This window comes from Acipenser ruthenus, chromosome 2 (assembly GCF_902713425.1).
Source record: "Acipenser ruthenus chromosome 2, fAciRut3.2 maternal haplotype, whole genome shotgun sequence".
In the NCBI taxonomy this organism is placed as follows: domain Eukaryota; kingdom Metazoa; phylum Chordata; class Actinopteri; order Acipenseriformes; family Acipenseridae; genus Acipenser; species Acipenser ruthenus.
The window spans coordinates 7,573,409-7,593,063 of NC_081190.1; the positions used below are offsets into that span (position 1 = coordinate 7,573,409).

At 38.1% G+C, this 19,655-nt stretch overlaps 2 protein-coding genes across 3 annotated transcripts in view; one reads left to right on the top strand and one right to left on the bottom strand.

Annotated features, from left to right (window-relative positions):
• Nucleotides 1–7,901, bottom strand: part of LOC117403906 (small ribosomal subunit protein mS27-like) — a 25,938-nt gene extending 18,037 nt beyond the window's left edge. The window contains exons 1-4 of one of the 2 annotated variants that reach the window (XM_058987949.1): nucleotides 7,848–7,901; nucleotides 6,703–6,780; nucleotides 3,800–3,870; nucleotides 399–457 (exon numbers count right to left, since the gene is read on the bottom strand). In XM_058987949.1, coding sequence (XP_058843932.1) covers nucleotides 399–457; nucleotides 3,800–3,853 — 113 coding nt within the window. In that variant the 5' untranslated portion in view covers nucleotides 3,854–3,870; nucleotides 6,703–6,780; nucleotides 7,848–7,901. Of the gene's footprint in view, nucleotides 1–398; nucleotides 458–3,799; nucleotides 3,871–6,702; nucleotides 6,781–7,570; nucleotides 7,679–7,847 lie in introns of those variants that run through there. The other variant, XM_034928455.2, reaches the window with a different exon arrangement.
• On the top strand, nucleotides 7,867–19,163 carry LOC117403954 (pentatricopeptide repeat-containing protein 2, mitochondrial-like). Its single transcript, XM_034006473.3, has 10 exons — nucleotides 7,867–7,997; nucleotides 9,205–9,297; nucleotides 9,728–9,857; nucleotides 10,167–10,284; nucleotides 10,794–10,872; nucleotides 11,629–11,720; nucleotides 11,835–11,948; nucleotides 13,262–13,336; nucleotides 14,666–14,779; nucleotides 18,477–19,163. The coding sequence occupies exons 1-10, from the start codon at nucleotides 7,886–7,888 to the stop codon at nucleotides 18,699–18,701; spliced, it is 1,152 nt and encodes a 383-aa protein (XP_033862364.2). The 5' UTR covers nucleotides 7,867–7,885; the 3' UTR covers nucleotides 18,702–19,163.
• Nucleotides 19,164–19,655: the final 492 nt, after the last annotated feature.

Here is a 19,655-nt window from a genome sequence, read left to right on the forward strand (position 1 = left end):
TCTTTATTCCTCAGTCTTCTGCATTGGATTTATTTTTTTTTTATTTATTTTTTTTTTAACTGAAGTTACAGTAACACGGAAATCAAATTTCAATTACAGTACAATGAAAATTATTATACATTTACATTCTTATTATAAAGAAGTAATTTACAATAAGCGACTGTTAAATTTGGCCGGGGCCATGCAGAGTATTCGTAGTATCAGGACATTTGTTTAATCCGAGTTCGTCTTAATGAGAATTGACTATAAAAATTACAATAACTCTGATCATTCAAACCCATATTTAAAGAATTTAAAAGAACAATATAACATTCAACACTCTTCACATTAATGTTTTCTTCATTTACAATAGTGTAAGTGAACAAATAAATGTCTTAATAAAAAAAAAAAGAACTCACTTATAAAGATAGTACTCAGCTTGATCAATTTCTTCTCTTGAGGAAATATTGTCAACAAACTGGGGAAAAAAAGATTAGTAATTGGTCAATAAAGAACAAACTTAAATGGGAAAACTATTGTCATTACATGCTAAATCAGCTCTTATAAGCATCCAAAACAAAATATGTCTTTAACCAATATAAAATGTATTTTTTATTGAACATGTGTTTCATACACTTCACAAACATATTAGAATCCGTGTCTCGCATTTTATTGTTTTCAATGACCTATCTTTTGATTTGAGAACTCTTTCCATTTCCAGCAAACAGAAAGTGTTTGGGTTTGGAAGAGATGCAGGAAGGCTGAGAGAGGCCAATATGATGGATTTTGCTTCTAAAGACACAGACTGAGTCGTCTGACGCGATGCAGCAGGCAGGAGCACACGGAGGGCCGTCTGTCATCATAAAAATCATTTGTCAAACTTGCAAGGTTACATGTTGTCTCTGGGAGGAAGGTTTCTTAATATTAAATGACACTTGAGGTCTATTTACTGTAACCTCTTTGTGATGAACCAGCAACGACATCTGCCCGCCTGCCTCTCAATGGGAAGCAGACAACAGAATGACATTTTTGTAACAGCAAACAATGCAGCTTGGTCAGTGAGATGGCCACCTCTGATGGTTTGAAATTAGGAGTGGTTGTAAAGTGGAAGAAAGACATATCGTTAAGGGTTTATGATACAGGGACAGAGGTTAAACAGCTGTACTGAATACCAAATGTGAAGACACTATCTAAAAAGAGTGCCGTCTCTTTACATCAGAAACCTGAAGGCACTTTACATTACTGCTTTGTCAGCCGGCTGCTTCCCAGAGGAGTTTAAAAATATGCAGTTGGCGGCCCAAACAGTTTTATAGTGGTTTTACAGGGTTGCTTAACCCATTAAGTGCCATTTCCCTCATTTGAGGACAGGCTACTTGAGCATTTTTAACTGCCATCTACCTGTTATTTTAATGTTCTCTTTAACTATATTGTTATGATAACTTACTCCAATTGTGCTAACTGCAAACGTTAAGTCTAAAATGGAAATAAATTCTGCAGATATTGCCCTTCAGAAGCTTTTATGATGCCTCAATGTAAAAGAAACTGAAGCCTTGCACCTAAAAGGGGAGAACATATTAATATTGACCTTTCACACTGTACTTCTTTTGACAAGCTTTGTGGTGTATGGTGAATTGGTGTCAGAGATGAGAATAAAACCCAGTACCACAATATCAATATCACAGGGTGCTAGTCCAATCTGTGGTACTGTAGGATCTTCCAGCAGTCTGAATGATCTGAACAGCAGTACATCTCAATCCTGTTGTATTTCGTGATCTTAACAAAGGGCGTGGCTAATATAGAGTAGAAAGATGGCAATCTTTAACTCTGATGCTCTATTAATTATTAAAACAGAATTCAGTCATTCAGAATTAAACAGACAAAACTGACAACACTTTCTACATTTACATTGTTCTTGTTTTGTTCAGAGAAAAAATACATACTTCCCTAAACCTAATCAAAACAAAATCAACGAGGAAATGTTTGCTGCTTTATTTGCTGTGGTCAACTGTTTATGCTGATCCCAAGAGACGACTAAATTGCATCAAGGTTTTCAGAACAGAAATATTAATGCGGCGGTCGCTTTCAAGTAGGCCTGAAGCCTCAAAACATTTTGTCTGTCATCCCTACCATGTTGGATGCTGCTGGAATGAACAGAGACTCCAGCCTTAAGGCCTAATAGTCTAACAGATCAGATAAAACTGGTGGAAATGAAACTTACACATTGTACTGCCTTTTTTTTAATGTCATATTTTTATTAAAAACCCCACCCCAAATTAATGTAATTAATGTTAATTCACTTTTAGGTCTAATGTGAATCCTTCCCTGGTTTATTTGACATTTGAGTTACTGAATGCACCATCCTTTCAGGATTTTCCCCAAAATCTCTCTGTAAAAACTCATGATTTAAAAACTTTATACTACTATTGTAAATAATCAAACCTTTTGTTTTTGTATCAAATATTTTAAACAAATAGAAAAACCCTTATTGAGAGCCGATCAGACACTTTGCATTATAGAGTTGCTCTTGTGACTTGCATGATCTGTCCGCTTCACATTCTCATTTTCTGCAATCTCTGACCTTTCAGCCTCTCTGAGCTAAGACTGTCAAACCGGTTTACAATTAGTCCCCAGCAGCTGTCAGTTTGTAATGACTTTCGGTCACGGCAACCTCGCTCATACTCAAGCCTGCCTTCTAAAGTTAAAGGTGAGCGCCCTTCACAAGGCGTCTGCAAACCCAACACCACCAACCATGTCTGTAAGCTTAACCCTCCCCCTCTGCCGACTTCTAATACTAAAACGGCAAAAACCAGAAACATCCAGTCTGTGAATGGGAGTACAATTACCACATAACCTCGCTTCACAGAGGCACTTCAAAATGCCATAGTGTCAGGAATCTGACAGCCATCATCACCTGGGTGTGGCACAATCTGTTTGAAATTAAACTCAGTTTGGTGGATATTTCTTTTCAACTCTTCTGTATGCTGTAGCCTATTCTGTTAAGAAAGTCCTAGAGCAGTTTACTTATGGACTGCCCAGTATTCGCTTTCTATACAGCATCACATTCCCTTCTGCATAGCTTGCCTACACTGCAAAGGAACTACCAATGACTTTATAAATGTCATGAGGGGCTGTTTTGTTGCAGCAGCATCTATACCAACGTAGAAAGGACTTGACTTGTGCAGTGCCATGCTGTGCAGAACACCAAGTCACATAAAAATAATAAGCATGTCTTTCCAGAGTCTAGCTGTGCTTACATTTCTCTTGCTTAATTGGCACAAGGAAAAAAAGAGAGATAGAGCCATACCTAACCTTTGTTTACTGCTACAGTCTTGACTGACTTCATTGGCATCTAATGTAAGTAAACTTGAAAGGCAGCTTTATAGATATTTTTTTGTCTTCACCTCTGACAAACTTAAGATACAATGCTCCAAATCCAATGTGACATCAATTTAAACATACAGTAACATTTTGTGTTTTAAGTAGAAGTCAGGGCAGATCACCGATTACCTTGGGGACGCAGATTAAAATGAATACTCTCAGCTACAGACTGGCCAATTTAAAATCTGGATTTTTATGTGAAAATCCTGAATGGCGAAGTTCTTGCTTGGAATAAATATATTTGTTTACAGTAAGTTCGTACTTGCGTGTTTAACTCCAGACTGTTATTTATTCTGCAAATTAAACAAAAACATGGTAAAAAATGATTGTTAGAGCTCACTGATCCATTGAAAGAAGGCATGGTGTGGTTTTCTGAACAGCCTGTTTCACAAACGTCCTCATCCCCTTAATAACACATTCTTAGAGCTCTTACTCCTCTTACCCGGGCTATCGTTAAGGAGCTGACGGGAAGCTTCTTCTCGTAAGTCATGTCCATTAGAGTCGCTAACTCAGCTGCGGAGAAAATAACATACAGGTAAGAAGAACACGCTTGATAATAAGCACATTACCAATTGGCTTAACTTTTTTTTTGTAAAACCAAAAAGACATATTAGTATTCGTGATTTATAAAGGAGAAATTCCTAATACCTTTTAAGTTCAACCTGTCAGCTATAACTTTCACCCTGAGGCCATTAAATGCATCTTTATCCATGTGGAAAAGGGCTGCATCTTTATCCATGTGGAAAAGAGCTTATCCTTAAACAAGCCCTTTTCACAGCTAAATAGAGATAGATAGCGATAGATACAGGTGAGAGCTAGATAGATAGATAGATAGATAGGAGATATTTGTTGTCTATTGCATTTTTACCACAGGGAGTATTTTATATAGACTGTTACGGAGTGAAAAAAAATTTAAAAAACTTATTACAAAAGACAGAAAATATGTGAAACTCCCAGAGGACCCTCATGGGTTTGTGCTGAGCACCGCACTGCCCACATCCTCCCACTCTCTGACCATATCTTGTAATTGAAGCTGAAAAGTCACCAGAATCCAACAGAACTTGAACTGGGGAATTTATCTTCAGGAGAGCAGATGCTGGCAGAAAATGCCTCCTGTTGGGAGGAAGGCTCTGAAAGGTTCTGGTAATCTCTGCTTCGATATTGTATTTCATGTTCAGAGTGCACATGCCTTTTGATGAGGAAATCAATTTCTGGTGGACTTAAAAATAAAATTGAAGTTGAAGCAAAAAAAAGCAACAACTTATCTAGAAGGAGCCAGGAATACTCAGACGCTTATAAATAGGGGCCATTATGCGCAGAGGGGAAACGGCTTTCATTTAAATGTTATAAGTAAACAAAACTATATAAAATAACCTTCTAACTGTGGCATGTCTACTATGTTTATTGGAGTGACTTTGAGGCAAACCTGACACAGATTCTTTTTTAATCAAACTCATGGAATCAATGAAGCTGACTCATTTATAATAACAAGGTATTTGTTTATGAGCAAACAGGCTGTACTGTACTGTTCTATGCTTGGCAGGATATTTGAAGATTTGGTTCATGGCAAGGTGTGCCAGGCGTCTCACTGCCTCCTTCTTGTGTGAATGGGTTTGCACGGTGCATAACCTATGAATTTAGTCGAGTATATTTTTGATACATTAAATATATTTGTGCCGACTTTTTAAACTGCAATTTCTACTATACAGTAACCTTGCTCTTGCACCCCCCCTTGATAATTACAGCACTGATAAACACTGTTTCTGACCTCTTCTGTATTTGTTCACCATCAATTTGAACACAACCTTTATCTATGTTCTTGATAGTTGAATGTTTAAATTGAGGTGCAAGACTGCTGTGGTACAGATAGACTTCTTACTCTACCAAAATAAATTACACTTCAACCCCTTGACATCTAGCATAGCTTTCAGAAACATTACTACACTTTCCACAGCAAGCTGCGTCTATTTTCTTGTTAAGGATAATAGGATTCTTGGTTGCCCTTACACTCCAATATAACACGAAGCTTAACCTTCTGTATACAAGTAATCTGTCCTATTAATAACTTATACTGCAAGTCCTTACTGTTGTGTAGTCTACTGTAGAGTTCTTTCTTTCATTATGTACAGCATTACATAGGCTAGAAATGCAAAGTGCTTTAATGCAAGCATTAGAAAATGCTGAGCATGTTATACTGGCAGCAGCATTTTACAACACAGAGTATAATTACACCTACAGGAAGATGGAGAGCATGTATATTAATCGTAGTGCTGTAACTCAACCGACACCCGCACAGCTACGATATACAATCGCATTTGGTTAGCTTTTTATTATAACTGTGGACAGCTGCTTAAAACTGACCGTTTAAGAGGAGTATATTGGACTAAACAGTGTATCAAAATAAAAGCAATAAGAAATTGAGGAAACAGAGGAACATCTGCTGTTAAAAAAAATGAAGCTGCTGGGTCAATAGATGAACATGAACACATTTTGGAATACATTTAAAAATGGTTAGATCCTTGGAAAGAAGGGGTTTGAGCCCATCTTTACACTACATTTACTCTTTAATACAGGAGTGCCACAATGCACAAGCAATTTTATTTAATTTATTTTCTAATGGCAGTCAGTCTTTGCTTTTAAGTCAAGTCTTTTTAGCAGCATATTGTTATTTAATATTGTACTGAGTAACCATTATAAATGTGTGTTTCAGTGAATGCACATATTGGATTGGTCCATATATATATATATATATATATATATATATATATATATATATATATATATATATATATATATATATACATATATATATATATACACACACACACACACACACACACACACACACGTTTATGCTAAAAACAGTGGTTTCCACATGCAAATCACATCAATAACACAGACTGAGCAAGCCGTAATTGTAAAAATCTGGGCTTTTCCATTCAGTTATCTGTGTAACAGTGCCACCTACTGTCATCACAAAAAGATACGATCTTTTCGAAGACCTATTTAAAACTGCATTTCAGTACGTGAAGCTACAGGTAATTTAGATTACAAGTCTGATCTCTAAAGTAAACTATGTAAATGTATTAAATACATGTCTTCTTAATAAAGGGTAAAACGTGTGCAGACATTTCTGCTACTGTAGACAGTGAGTCTACAGTCAGTGTGCATTCATTATTCATGCACCGCTGTCTCTAAAGGGTATGATGTAGACTGGGCAGGCTTTCAGGTATTCACCAGCACCCACTGCTTCAATTATAGTAGCACTTTTTTTATTGGTACAAAGAACATTTCCATGCATTCGATTTGGAGATTTAAAATGTCATGAAATGATTTAGAACTTACCTAGGTTTTGAGGATCTTTCGGCCTTTGATCCCATTTTTTTGTGTCTATGTATGCTGCGGAAAGAATAGATCTTCTAGCTAAAAAAACAAACAAACAAACACACGTTTACACTGAAGGATAAAGTGCAAGGATAGCATTCTGATAGACAGACACTTCCACTAACAACTGGCAGTATGCAATAACTATGGACACCTGAACCACTGCAGTGTAAACCACCTGAACATGGCAATACCCAACAGCAACGCATTTGAAACAGTGGAGTCTTACCTGTCAGCATTAATACAGCTGTTTGCATGACATGTTAGGAATACTAGCCTTTAAATATGCCAATTTTAACAGGTTACATTGTATTGAATGGATCATGCCAAGGTCAGAAAGCCTCTAGGAGAGACACTTTAGTTTGGGAGCTACACTGATTAACACATTTAAAATCCATAGGTAAAGACTGCTTCGAGCCAGAGACATACAGGAAAACTGGTCAAATTCACCACCAAATAAAAGGGATTATAATATTGTACAGTATAGCAAAACATACAAAAAAAAAAAAACAGTACACAGTACAGCGTCTGGTTCCTTTCTCTAGCATGCATCGGTTTACTTCAACTCAATAAACAGTGGGGTTTTTTTTATGCTGACTTAATTGATATACGTAACACACTATATGTGTCAAAACTCAGAACTACATGTCGTTGTATCAACAAACTGCACACTCTTACCGCTAGTACGATTTTTCACGTCACCCCTAGGTAATTACAAGTGTGATATCTCTTTAAAAACGTGGAACACCTATAAAAACATATTTCTAAACCACACTTGGTGCACCTGTTTTCATTCTTAAACCTCAATTGTAGCACATCAATGAAATACCTGTAATAGTTTGTGTTGCAAATTTTGATACTCGTCTCACAGAGAAAACACACCGCTGTACCATGGAGGCAGCCATCTTGGAATACCACACCAGTTAATGACGCAAAGGGGACCATATTATACAATATTATTGCATACGCTATATTACACAGTTACTCTAAGAAAACAAAGGTATTATATTACATCTAAAATAAATTAGAATACTCTTGAAATATGCACAACTTAAAATAGATTTGAATACTTTGTTTCTGTTGTTCTTTACCGGAAAGACATTTACCCTTTTTGGAGTTGGTTTTGGTATGTCCAGGGGACAGAATGGCGATCAGGTTAACGACGGGCTATTTCAGAATCTTAACAAATACCCTTAAAAAAAGTGGAATTATCACCGCTTTCAAACCGTCACAGTGTTGGACATGCAGATTAGGGGGTACGTATTTTACGTATTTAGTTGCGGTCCAAGGAGTAATTTAAGATGTTCACACAACAGCAGTCGCGAAAACTCGCTGTCTGTGGATATTGTGCTTGAGTACAACATTCTGAAAGGAACAGACGTTCATTTATGTATTTATTTATTTATCTTTTGCTTCTTGAGCTGTACAGTAACACGTTATCATGAACAAGGGGGTAGCCTGCTACCCCGTGCCTCGGTATTATTGTATTAGTAGTGAACAAGGGGGTAGTCTGCCACCCCGTGCCTCGCTATATATAGTAGTGAGCAAGGGGGTAGCCTGCCACTCCGTGCCTCGCTGTTATTATATTAGTATAGATGCACGTTGTCAGCCCCGAGTTACACAGCACAGTATTTTGTAATGTTAGACTGTATGGCATGAAAATATCATGTATAGATTGTGTTCTATACATGCTGCTGGATAATAATACTCATAGATATAAAACAAAAATGCTGATTTGTACCGCACGCACCAGCACTGTGTGCAGAGAGTACTATTGACCTTGGAAACTTTAGATTTTAAAACCACATTGCAGAACAGTACACTGCATTTACATTGGTGCTGGCTTATTGGTAGTTGATTGGAGCTGGCGTACCTGATTACACTAATAGTAAAGTCCAGAGTGGTTCAAACCGCTGTGACTGTATGTGAGTCTTATGTCCGTCCCTAAACACACTGTATTCCTGTGTGAATATGTTGATATTGCTGCAGAACGGTGGGCTACATTCTAGAACTGTTGGGAGTCATTCCATTACCCGTAACCACGTTCGAAAAACTATAGTGTATAAATCGCTGCTGATCCAATTGATAGGGTATCAACAGAAACATCCCATTTATTGTAAATCTGTAATGGATTCTCTTATCCTTTACTGTGTTATAGAAAGCAAACATTCAAGGGATGTCCTGCAAGTGGTACCACTGAGTCTCATGCCTGACCCCAAGTCTAGCTTGCAAAGAAGAGATCTTTGAAGTAAAGCAGTAAGACCCCATCATCATTAGCAGAATAGATCACCTTGCCTCAGAATATAGAACTGAGTGTTAGCATTTCTGAAATGAAAATTAGTTTGCGAGCTGCCATCATCCAGAATCGTCTTGTTCAGCTTCTATAGTGTACTGTCTGTACCAACACTCTTGGTATTAATGTTGACAATACGGTATAATAGGAATATATGCTTATATTTGCAGCAAAAAGGCATCTGCTTTCAGAGGATGTGATTCGGCTGCATGAATTCCAGCAAAGAAAAGTAGCTGTTGCTCATCAGATATATGGAGACAAAGGTAACAGCAAGTACAGCATTGCCACCGTTCAATTCAACAAAGACTCGTCATTCATGTGAACTCAGAACTGCAGGCTGAGGTGCAGATAACTGCTGAGTGTAGATAGACTGCAGATTGGCTATACTGTAACAAACTGCCTTTCGTGAGCCTGTACAATAGTGCAGTAGTTCAAATGCAGCTGTAATGATGTGAACACTCACTAGCACACATGATTTGTTGATAATTAACACTCAAACAAACTATAAAATGTTACAGCTTGTTAAAAATCAGGGACAGTGGTTCACTTACTGTTAAATGTTGTTTTTTTTTATTTTGGACTCTAGATTTTTTTCATGATGTATTTGTAATGAATGCAATAAAATGCCAATTGCGTTATCTGATTATTTTCTGTTAACTTACCAACTCTGTTCTCTGCTATCACTATCTTAAGATGACTATTTTCAGACGCTGGATAAAAGGCTGCAGAGGAATGAGCTTGTCCTTAAAGATGAATTAAAACTGGTCTTGCATTTGTGCCAGACCCCAGAAGATGTGGAAGTAGCCAAGAATGCCATTTACAGGTAAAAGCTTGAGGACAGAGGTCAGGTACTGATTCAGTTGGGCACAGTGAGTGATCCTCGACACCAGCATCTGGCACAGGCTTGATTTACCTGTGCAAGCAAAAAACAGAAATACTAAATACATACATACAAATTATGGGCTTTGGTAATGTAGAGTAGATAATGAGTTATTCTTATTGTTATTATTATTGGTAATAATTAGTACTACAGTGGCTGCTAATGTTGAATTATTTCCATAGTTAAAGAGTGTAAGGATACAAAGGGGTTTGCTTAATCGTGTGTTTGGTTTTGTTTCTGTGCTGCTATTAGGTACCATGAGGAAAATGGAAATGTGGCATTTGGAGAGTTTAAGTTCGGACCTCTCTTTATGAGGTTGTGTTATGAGTTAGGACTGGAAGAGACTGCAGCAGAGCTGGTGAAAGACAAGGTGACCTCTTTTAATAAAAAGAGTTTCTGTGACAAATGAATACAAAATATAGTTTTTTATGATTGATTCACTTATTGATGACAGGTGTATATATATATATATATTTCACATGTTCTCGCCATGTGGTTTTCATTCCATATTGTGCTGCATTGTTTTGAATTTGCTTTGACAGTGAACTTGAGTTTTGTTTGGTTGTGAGCTTGTAATGGACTCTAGAGGGCAGAGCAGTGCTTGCAATAGGTAACCAGCTAGCAGTCCTTACATAGGATACTATGGGAGCCAGTCTAGCTGGTTCAATATATGTTTGTATAGAAAAATAAACCATGAAGTGATGTGCCTGAATACATCTTCAGTTAGTGTCCCTAACACTGCTGCATTCCAATGTTTCAAAAGGCAAACCTTGTTCTTGAACATGTATATGCTATTTTTAGAACAGACTGGGACATCTTAGTGCTTGTCTGTTACTCACTGCTTTGTTTATTTCTGTAAAAATGCTTTTTGTGTTTCAGGCTCTGAAAGGATTCTTTTCAGATTCAACTTCCTTCAACATTGTTATGGATATGTTGTTCATAAAGGGATATTATGACAGTAAGCAATCTTTGAAGTTTTATTGTATTTATTTACACCCACAGAATCAGATCATTCCCTTTGCCAAACTATTCAAGACATACTGTTAAAAGGCAGGGTTTCCAGTAAATGTGGGAAGGATCCTGGCTTACACAGTCAAATGTATTGTTAGAAAATGACACAACAAATTCACTGCCTATTATGTTAATGCGAATGATGGCCAAAAACATACAGTTTCATTTGCAAATGCATGGCTCAACACTAGCCTGCCCAGAGATGGAAATAAGACATATTGAATAGCAATCCAGGTTTCACTAGGAGCTTGATTAATCACAGTGTATAGGCAGCAAGCTCAGCTGTGTCTTCTTAGATTCATAGAAAAACCAGGAATGGATCAAACTGCTATGCAGTGGGAGTCTTATTTCCATCCCTTTTGCATATGTAGTCTAGTTTGGAGGCATTACATTAAACCAAGTTACCATTCCACATCAGGGTTTAGTGGTTATCAGTTGACTGAATAGAGGTGCATTTGCTTCAATTAAGTGATTAAGAGTATGGCTAGAATGTCCCTCGCTGTGAAATCACTGTATTCAAGTGAAAATATATAATCATTCTTGAGCTCCTGCCATTGCGTTGTCACTGTGACTCAATTACACAAGCCACACCTCAGCTTAATTACTGTAGGAGTGCCATCCAGGGAACAGACTTCTTGTCAAGCCACAAAGAGATGTGACACTAATATAAGCAATGCTGTCTTGATCTATTTCTTAATGATAGGTGCTTTGGAGGTGCTGTTAGACATGAAGATCCAAGGAGTCTCATTCAACAAGGACACATGCACCCTGGCATCTGCCATCTGCTACAAACTGGTGTGTGTTCCGAAAGCAGCGTTCAGCACAAACAGCATGAAATCATATCTGTAAAATGCACTGCTGACACACTGTAGCTGCAGAGGCTTCATACGCTCTACTCCTTTCTAACAGAACACTGCAGAGTCCTACAGAATCTGCACTCTAATACTGGAGGAGACCCAGAGTAAAGGAAAGCACGTTCCTCGACAGGCCTTCTTCTTTGCAATTGCTCTTGCACTTAAACAGGTATGGCAAACAGCATGTCAGCTTTCTAAACTGTTTTGGATAGGGTTGGAGTCAATTCCTGTTTTTCAATTCCAATTCCTTTTTAAAATCTGTTCCCAATTCCCATTCCCTCTGAATCAATTCCAACACATCATTGATCAACATTGCAATTAGTAGTATTCAGTTAAAATGAGCTTCTCACAGTGGCAACACATGACTTCAATTGGAGCCACTGTCAATTAAATTGGCTTCAAATGAAAGCAGTTGAGCAATCACAATAGTTATTATGTTTCTAAAATATAAATTCCTTTGAAGGAATTGGAATTGGAATTGAAAAACAGGAATTGACCCCAACCCTGGTTATGGATAACTGGGACAAGTTTGCATATGTTTTTCCCTTTTCATGTCCTGTCATTCTGACCTTGAAGAGTCAAGAAACACCTTGGTCAATTCCCAGGTCCTTTCCCTTGAGGGTCAAAGTGTTTTACTGGCTGTGAAGCATGTCACTCAATAGGGAAGCAGTTGGTTAGGTAATGACAGGAAATACGTTTGAAGGGGTGGTTAAAAATATCATTCTCATGATGAAATGTCCAAGGAAACTCAGGACTACCTGAAAGTAGCTCTTTCTTTAACCTTATATTACCAGATTTAAAAAGTAAAATAAAATAAAAGTTTGCTGTAATGTGTGTGTTTGAAAGCTGCAGGTGGGAGGCATGTATAGGGAGGGAGGTCCATAACAGGGAATGTCTTGATAGTCACAGTAGTGAGCTCTGGTCCTCAGGTCTTTGTTTCAGTGAAGTGAGTTCATTGAATATGCTATACAGCAGAGTACCACCTCTTTAATATATGAGCAAGGCTGTGTTTTTTGTTTCACAGATTTCACCATTTCCGTGAAATTGACCCATTGCTGTGCAATATGTAGTTCCCTGTGAAAATTCCTATTTCTGAAAGATCACTCTGTCTTGTACAAGGGATATTTCATGTGTCTGGTGAAAACAGAATGTCTTTAAAAGGTGGACATAAAAAACGAAATATTCTACAATTACCAATTACTGTTTTTCAGTTAAGCATTTAAATATTTAGGAACATTTGTTGTAATAATAACCCATTTTGAATGTGACAATGCTATTTTTTTCTGCTTTTAATAATTATGTTTAATTGTGAAATATTTTGAAATGCCTGTTTTGAGACCGTGAAACAGACCACATTTTACTAAGATAAAAATGCAGCCCTGCTATGTATGAGCATGTTCTCATTGATTCCAGTGAAAGTCTAGTATACATGTATAATGTCGTGCTGCAATCTGGTCATACAGGAGCTTGTTTTCTTTATAGGAGGACGTTGAGAGAGCCCGCTCACTCTACTCACAGATTATGAACACAGAAAGCAAAGTTTGCCTAAATCTTAAAGTAAGTCCACTTTATATTCGTAACCATTAGCACATTATAACATTAGAAAGGTTGGGAATGAGCAGAGGCCATTGGACCCACGTGGCTCGTTCCCCCCAATGTCGTGTCTCTTCCCAGCATGCCATTTTCCCCAACTGAGGGATTTTAATATAGTCGGGTTTGGTGTGCACTGTGACAGTCTCACAGTATCAGAGAAGGGTTGCGTTGTACTGCACTGAGGGATTTTAATATAGCCGGGTTTGGTGTGCTCTGTGACAGGCTCACAGTATCAGAGAAGGGTTGCGTTGTACTGCACTGAGGGATTTTAATATAGTCGGGTTTGGTGTGCTCTGTGACAGGCTCACAGTATCAGAGAAGGGTTGCACTGTACTGTACTCTATTTCTATAACTTACATTGGATAGTTACTTTTGCATTCTTCTAACATTATTTTAAGTGGGGGGGTGGGCACTGGGCACTGCCTTGCAATAAAATAGACACATGAAACGGTGAGGGCTTCAGAGAGAAGCAGTTTTTTTTTTTCAGTCTAAGTTAGCCTTTTGGATTCTTTTCCGCTTACAGTTCTGTTTATTTACAAGTCAAGAAAAGTTATGTGTCTTTAAATAAAAAGGAACCAAGTCCGACTTGCATTAAAGAGTGTGTACTTCCTTAAATTCCTGTAGCGCTGAAAACAGCTGATTTTAAAACAATTGTTATTTTCTTCAAACCGTACCTTAGTTCTCTGGCTCAAGTATCACAGCAAAATTAATGCTCAATACTTCCTGCTGTGCAGCTAACTGTAGTTGAAGCTTGTGATTTCCTGAATACAAACATGCACAAACGACCCTGTCTGTTAGGGTATAGGGCTGTCTTTATCAGCATCTAGTGGGCAAGGGGACCGCAAAACATCAGCTGTGCAGCTTTGACCTCAAAACTATGCGTGAGAAAATGGTTTTAATCCCTTAAGAGGCAGAGTAAACTGAACGTAGTGAATCTAATTAACATTAAGACATGCAATACAAATACAGTGAAGTGAGGATCACAGAATACAAGGGTTATACGTTTAAGGGGAGGCAGTATTCAAATCTACCACTGATTAGATCATTAAAGTAGACATCTAACAAATTCTCTGTTGTCAAAGGGACATTTTGTTTTTAATTGATAGTATTCATCACCAGTTTATGCCCACAGAATGCTTGCTGAATTTGATCCTACACAAGGAAGCATTCTAATTGATGAAATGGAGTACTGGTTAATCAGGTGCTTTCATTGGGTAGAGCATATAATGATTTCTCAGCCCTGTATATAACGCCTGGCTCTTCAGAGGGATACATTACTCTACCTTTGAACAGGTTTTACTGCTGGGCTTGTCAGGGGCTCTGAAGGACCTTCTATCCTTTCTGGAATCGGCGATAGTGACAGACACTCCTACATTCGTCAAGAAGCCAGCCTTTTCTCAAGAGGTGGTGAGTAAACGCTTCCCACAAATACAGCTGTATGTCTGTACTACACTGTATCAGCCATTGGATATTTTCATATGAATATGTGATTATGATAAAAACATATGTGCACAGATATCAATGTTGATCCCATGATCACAGCTTGTCATAAACTAAATGATTAGTTTTCCTTGCTGAGTAAAGGTCTTTTCAAATTGAGTGTGTCGTGTCAAAGCGTCAAAGTCCAGTGTAAACTTCATTTTTTAGAATACTATACATCCTATGGAGGCATTCACACTGGACGCGTCACGTAAAACCGACGGTGGCAAAAATAGACCTTGTCCTATTTTTCTGTGCACGTCGGACGTAAATTTGTCTCTAACCAATCACACTGCAGCTCTCGCCCCCTCATCGGCATGACAACAAACATCAACAGGTAGCCCCTACTGTATTTCATTAACACAAACAGATATCGTCCTGATGAAATTGAGCGATTTAAAACAGTAGATATTGCCGAAATGAAAAGTTTCCTTGAAGATAATGGAAACAAATAGAGCTACAGTAAAGAAAACAAGAAAACTCTTTCAAGGGGGTCATTCCATGCCAACTCAACCAGAAAAGTGCTTTTCTTAACAAAATACTAGGAGCACCCTACTCACTTCTGGCAGATTGCCAGACGAGGGGTAACTGACAAGTTTTATTCGAACTTCAGCCTAACCCTTTACCCTGTAGGGAATGTGGGTCCTAAAATGTAAGTATTGCTGTAAGAACCTTGGTAGTTTCAAATGTGTCATCATAACAACAAAGTCCCAAGTCCCATATGCAAGTTCAGTTTGGAAGACTAGTTCCTAAGGTTCTTACAGCAATACTTACATTTTAGGACCCACATCCCCTACAGGGTAAAGGGTGAGGCTGAAATCTGAGACAGACGGGCATCGGCACTGGTTGAGTTGGCATGGAATGATCCAAGTATTTTGAACAGCAACACAAAGTGAGACCCAACGGGTAAAAAGAAATACCTCCATCTGAATTAAATGTATAGAGATAATGTACATAATCTTTGTTTATGTATATTTTTCATTATTTTTTTTTTTATGACAGACAGTAAATACATCAATGTCCAGACATCAAAATGCTTACTACTAGGGGTGAGACCGAATAGTCGAACATTCGACTATTCGATAACGATGGCACCTATCGACAAATGAATCCAACATTCGAAAGCTGAAAAAAAAAAAATGTATATATTGATTTTATTTTAAAGGATGTACTGCTGATTGGCTCTCTATGTAGCGGTAATGAAGATTGACTGGAGGGTGGGATTTGTTATTTCTTGTCTGTGATTGGCTAAACTAGAACGTACCTCGGCTAACGATGGCTTACTCACAGAAAAGTTCTGCATGGAAATACTCTGACAAAGTAAATGAAAACACTGTTAAGTGTAAAATATGTGCAGTGCAATTAAACTACCACAAATCTACAACTGGTATGTTAACCCACTTAAAAGCCAAACACCCTTCTGTGACGCTAGCAACGACAGAAAAGAAAAGAGGACCGCAACAAACCGCCATTGCATCCTTTGCGGTGAGGCCTCGTCAGTGTGACAACGTCGTACGTGCTGAAAAACATCAGCCCTTATTGCTAATATGGTGGTAAAGTACATGCTTCCCATAAGTTTTGTTGAAGGTGAGGGATTTCGGGAGTTGATGAAATTTGTGGAACCTGAATACACAGTCCATGCACGAAAAATCCTGCACAAAAACAATTACCACTCGACTCGAAAAAAATGCATGCCGATTCAGCAGCGTCTGTCCGCAGAAACTTGTCAAAGGCTGAGAAGGTGGTGATCACTACAGATGCGTGGACTGCACCGAATAACCGAGTCGTACGTCATAATAACCTGTCATTTCATCGAGGATTGGGAAATGAAAAACGTAGTTCTACAGACTCGCGCCACGCCGGAGAGGCATACAGCAGAGAATCTAGCAAATGTGTTGAACACCGCTGTAGACCATTCGGGTTTAACTAGGGGGGAAATCACTGCCTGTGTTCACGACAATGCCAGCAACATCATCTTCGGAGTTTGTTGAATGGGACTCGAATTTGTGCTTTGCACACACTCTGCAGCTCGCCTTCAACGATGGCTTTAAACTTGGTGCCATACATAATGTAGTCGGTGCGGCCAGCCGTCTTGTGTCGCATTTTCATCACAGTGCAATTTTTACTCAGGCTCTGAAGTTGAAACAAAAACAAACAACTCTGCCTGAGCACCGTCTGCTGCAGTATTGCCGGACCTGATGGACATGCTGATTAAACAAGAATAAGTGAACATGATGATAATAATGGACATTGCTAGCCTAACTATTCCTAAAGTTTTAGTTAGGATTTTTTTTTGCTTCCATGGAAGGCTAGTGCGTTAATGCCACTCAGGCCTTTTTGTTCATTCATTCATTTATTTATTAATATTATTAAGCTAGACACATACATAGCAAGCTGTTGCCTATACAGGCTATTTATTTTTTATTCACTGGAACTCGAACGCACAGGTATGTTTCCGATTTGATTTAACGTAGACCGTTAGTCTATATGTTGTGTGTGGTTTGAAAACGTGGGAAAAGTAAGTCGTTTAGTTAAGTGGATTGTATAAATTAGCTAGCTAGATAGTCTAATGCATTTTGTATTTCGCTGTTATGACCGGAAAACATTATTGCCACAAGGATGCTAATGTTAAGGCATTTGCCTCGCAGCTCACATTGCTAAACTATTACTGAATGAAAATTAAATTAATAATTGAATAAAAATTATACTTTTTTGTTTTTTAATTGTCACAACCTTTATAGTTCATTTGAAATTGTAATTAACGAAAAGCTTGTGACAATATCGGTAAAAAAAAATAACACTTGCTTGCAAAATACGAGAGTTGACGGTATGCTTATGTTATTGCTGCTGTTATGGCATTTCTGTATGTTTCCTAATAGGAAGGTATTTTTTTACATAGCCTAATGTTTATTTAACAAAGTTAGGGAAGTATTTTAAAATAAAGTTCAGAATTTATTGCAATTGCAATAATTGTCACTTTGCATTATTTCGCATTTAATGTACGTCTCATTTTGAATGGGAGGCGGGGGGGGGCGACTATTCGATTAGTCGACCTCAACAGCTGTGGAATTATCGATAGTCAAAATATTTGTCGTGCACATCCCTACTTACTACTTATTTGTGGAGAACGGCATGAGTGTAGAGCCCTGTGTTTCAAACACAAACTTTTTTTTACTTATTTTGCACGTCTTGTGACTCAGATGTAGTTAAAAACTGATGGAAGAGTTAGAGTTGAATGTATTCTTGTAAAACATATTTCAAGTTAACCGAACAATGTTTTACCCATTTCTCTCATGAGCTTCTGATATTTTCATTGAACTGCCGATTCCCTCTCCCTAGTCACAGCAACCTGAACAAATATCACGGTATAAATAAAGTGGTGGTTCAATTCTTGCTGCAGTAGAAAGGGAGCATGCTGATGTACAGTATCTGTAGTATTAATAAGTTGCCCACTTTGAATTTTCAAAATAGATTCTAGAGCACCAAATGTGCATTCCATTATCCCGTTCCAAAAAAGTGTTCTAAGAACAATGAGAAGGAAAATGTTCTAAGAACAAAGACAGGGCTGTAAAGTTAAAGACAGTAACTAAAACAATGTCAATTCTTTGTTTTTTTTCCCCTGAAGCTTGAGACAGTCCGAGAGAAGATGGAGCACAGCACTCAGCTGCACAGTCGATTCGAGGACATCTTTGCTAAGCTGCGTTTGTCCGGTCAGGTCACTGATGTGACTCTGGATATAATGCTGTGTCATACTCCTAATGCAAAGAAGAAACACGCGGCTCTGCTGGATCAGAGGAGAATCAGTCGAAGGACATTCAGACCCCTGCAGTCAGCACTGCTGATTGAGTAGCTGCATGAAGCCCCCACCTTGAGACACTGCGCTGACCACACAATGCAATCCATTTCACAAATGAGACCAGACTGCTTTAAAGTAGAAAAACAGCAAGTGGTAGCAACTCAGAAATAAACTTTGTAGGAATGTATTTCAAGAGCCCTAAATATTCTTGGGTGGTTTCTTTTTTTGTTTGTTTGTTTGTTTGCTTGAAGCATTAATAATACTGCGTTCAGGTTGGATTATGGAAGTGACGTGTCTTAATCTGGGAATGCAATGGAATCCCTCTGGAAATGGCTGTTGAGGACTCTTATAAAATAATAGTTAACAATACAAATCTACATGACAATCACGACGACTGCTTTTGTTTATAAGGAATATCGAGTGTGTGTTATCTGTTCTTTTCACAATAGTGTGTCTGGTTGTCCTGTCTAGTTGCTTTCCTTTTATCATGCTAAATGAATATAATACAGCTGCCAAGGACAAAACATCTTTGTGTATTCATCCATTTAGATACATTTTCACTGAAAACACTGAGATCATCAAAAAAATGTTTTAGAACGCCTTGCAGGTGCTTTTTCAAGGACCTCAAGCTGTGGTTTGTATGCTTTTTAACATATTGAGGATGCTTACAGTGAGTCAGATGTTTTAGTGGTTGTCTCCAAGATGCTGATCGTATGTAAATATCTGCACATAGCTTCAAGAATTCTTCTGCGTTTCTCATAACTTCATAGCAACTTCACTTAATAATCAAACCTAATTTGGATCCTAATTACGTCATGCTGAGGTTTGACTGATCTGCCTTCACTGCGGTTTGGGTGCACCGAATTGGCTAGTGCTGAGAATGTTCTTTTTCCCCATACTTGTTTTCATAGCCAGTACAGTTTAATAGTGCAGCCTGGAATGCATCAGTTACTGTACCGCACACCACCCCTTTCATCGCTCCTAGGCTCCACCCACATTGCTTTATGC

Coding starts and splice junctions, on each gene's coding strand:
- LOC117403954 (XM_034006473.3), top strand. CDS start 7,886: ATGGCGATCAGGTTAACGACGGGCTATTTCAGAATCTTAACAAATACC. Junction 7,998..9,204: donor TTGGACATGCAGATTAGGGG/GTACGTATTTTA, acceptor TTATATTTGCAG/CAAAAAGGCATCTGCTTTCA. Junction 11,721..11,834: donor CTGCCATCTGCTACAAACTG/GTGTGTGTTCCG, acceptor CCTTTCTAACAG/AACACTGCAGAGTCCTACAG.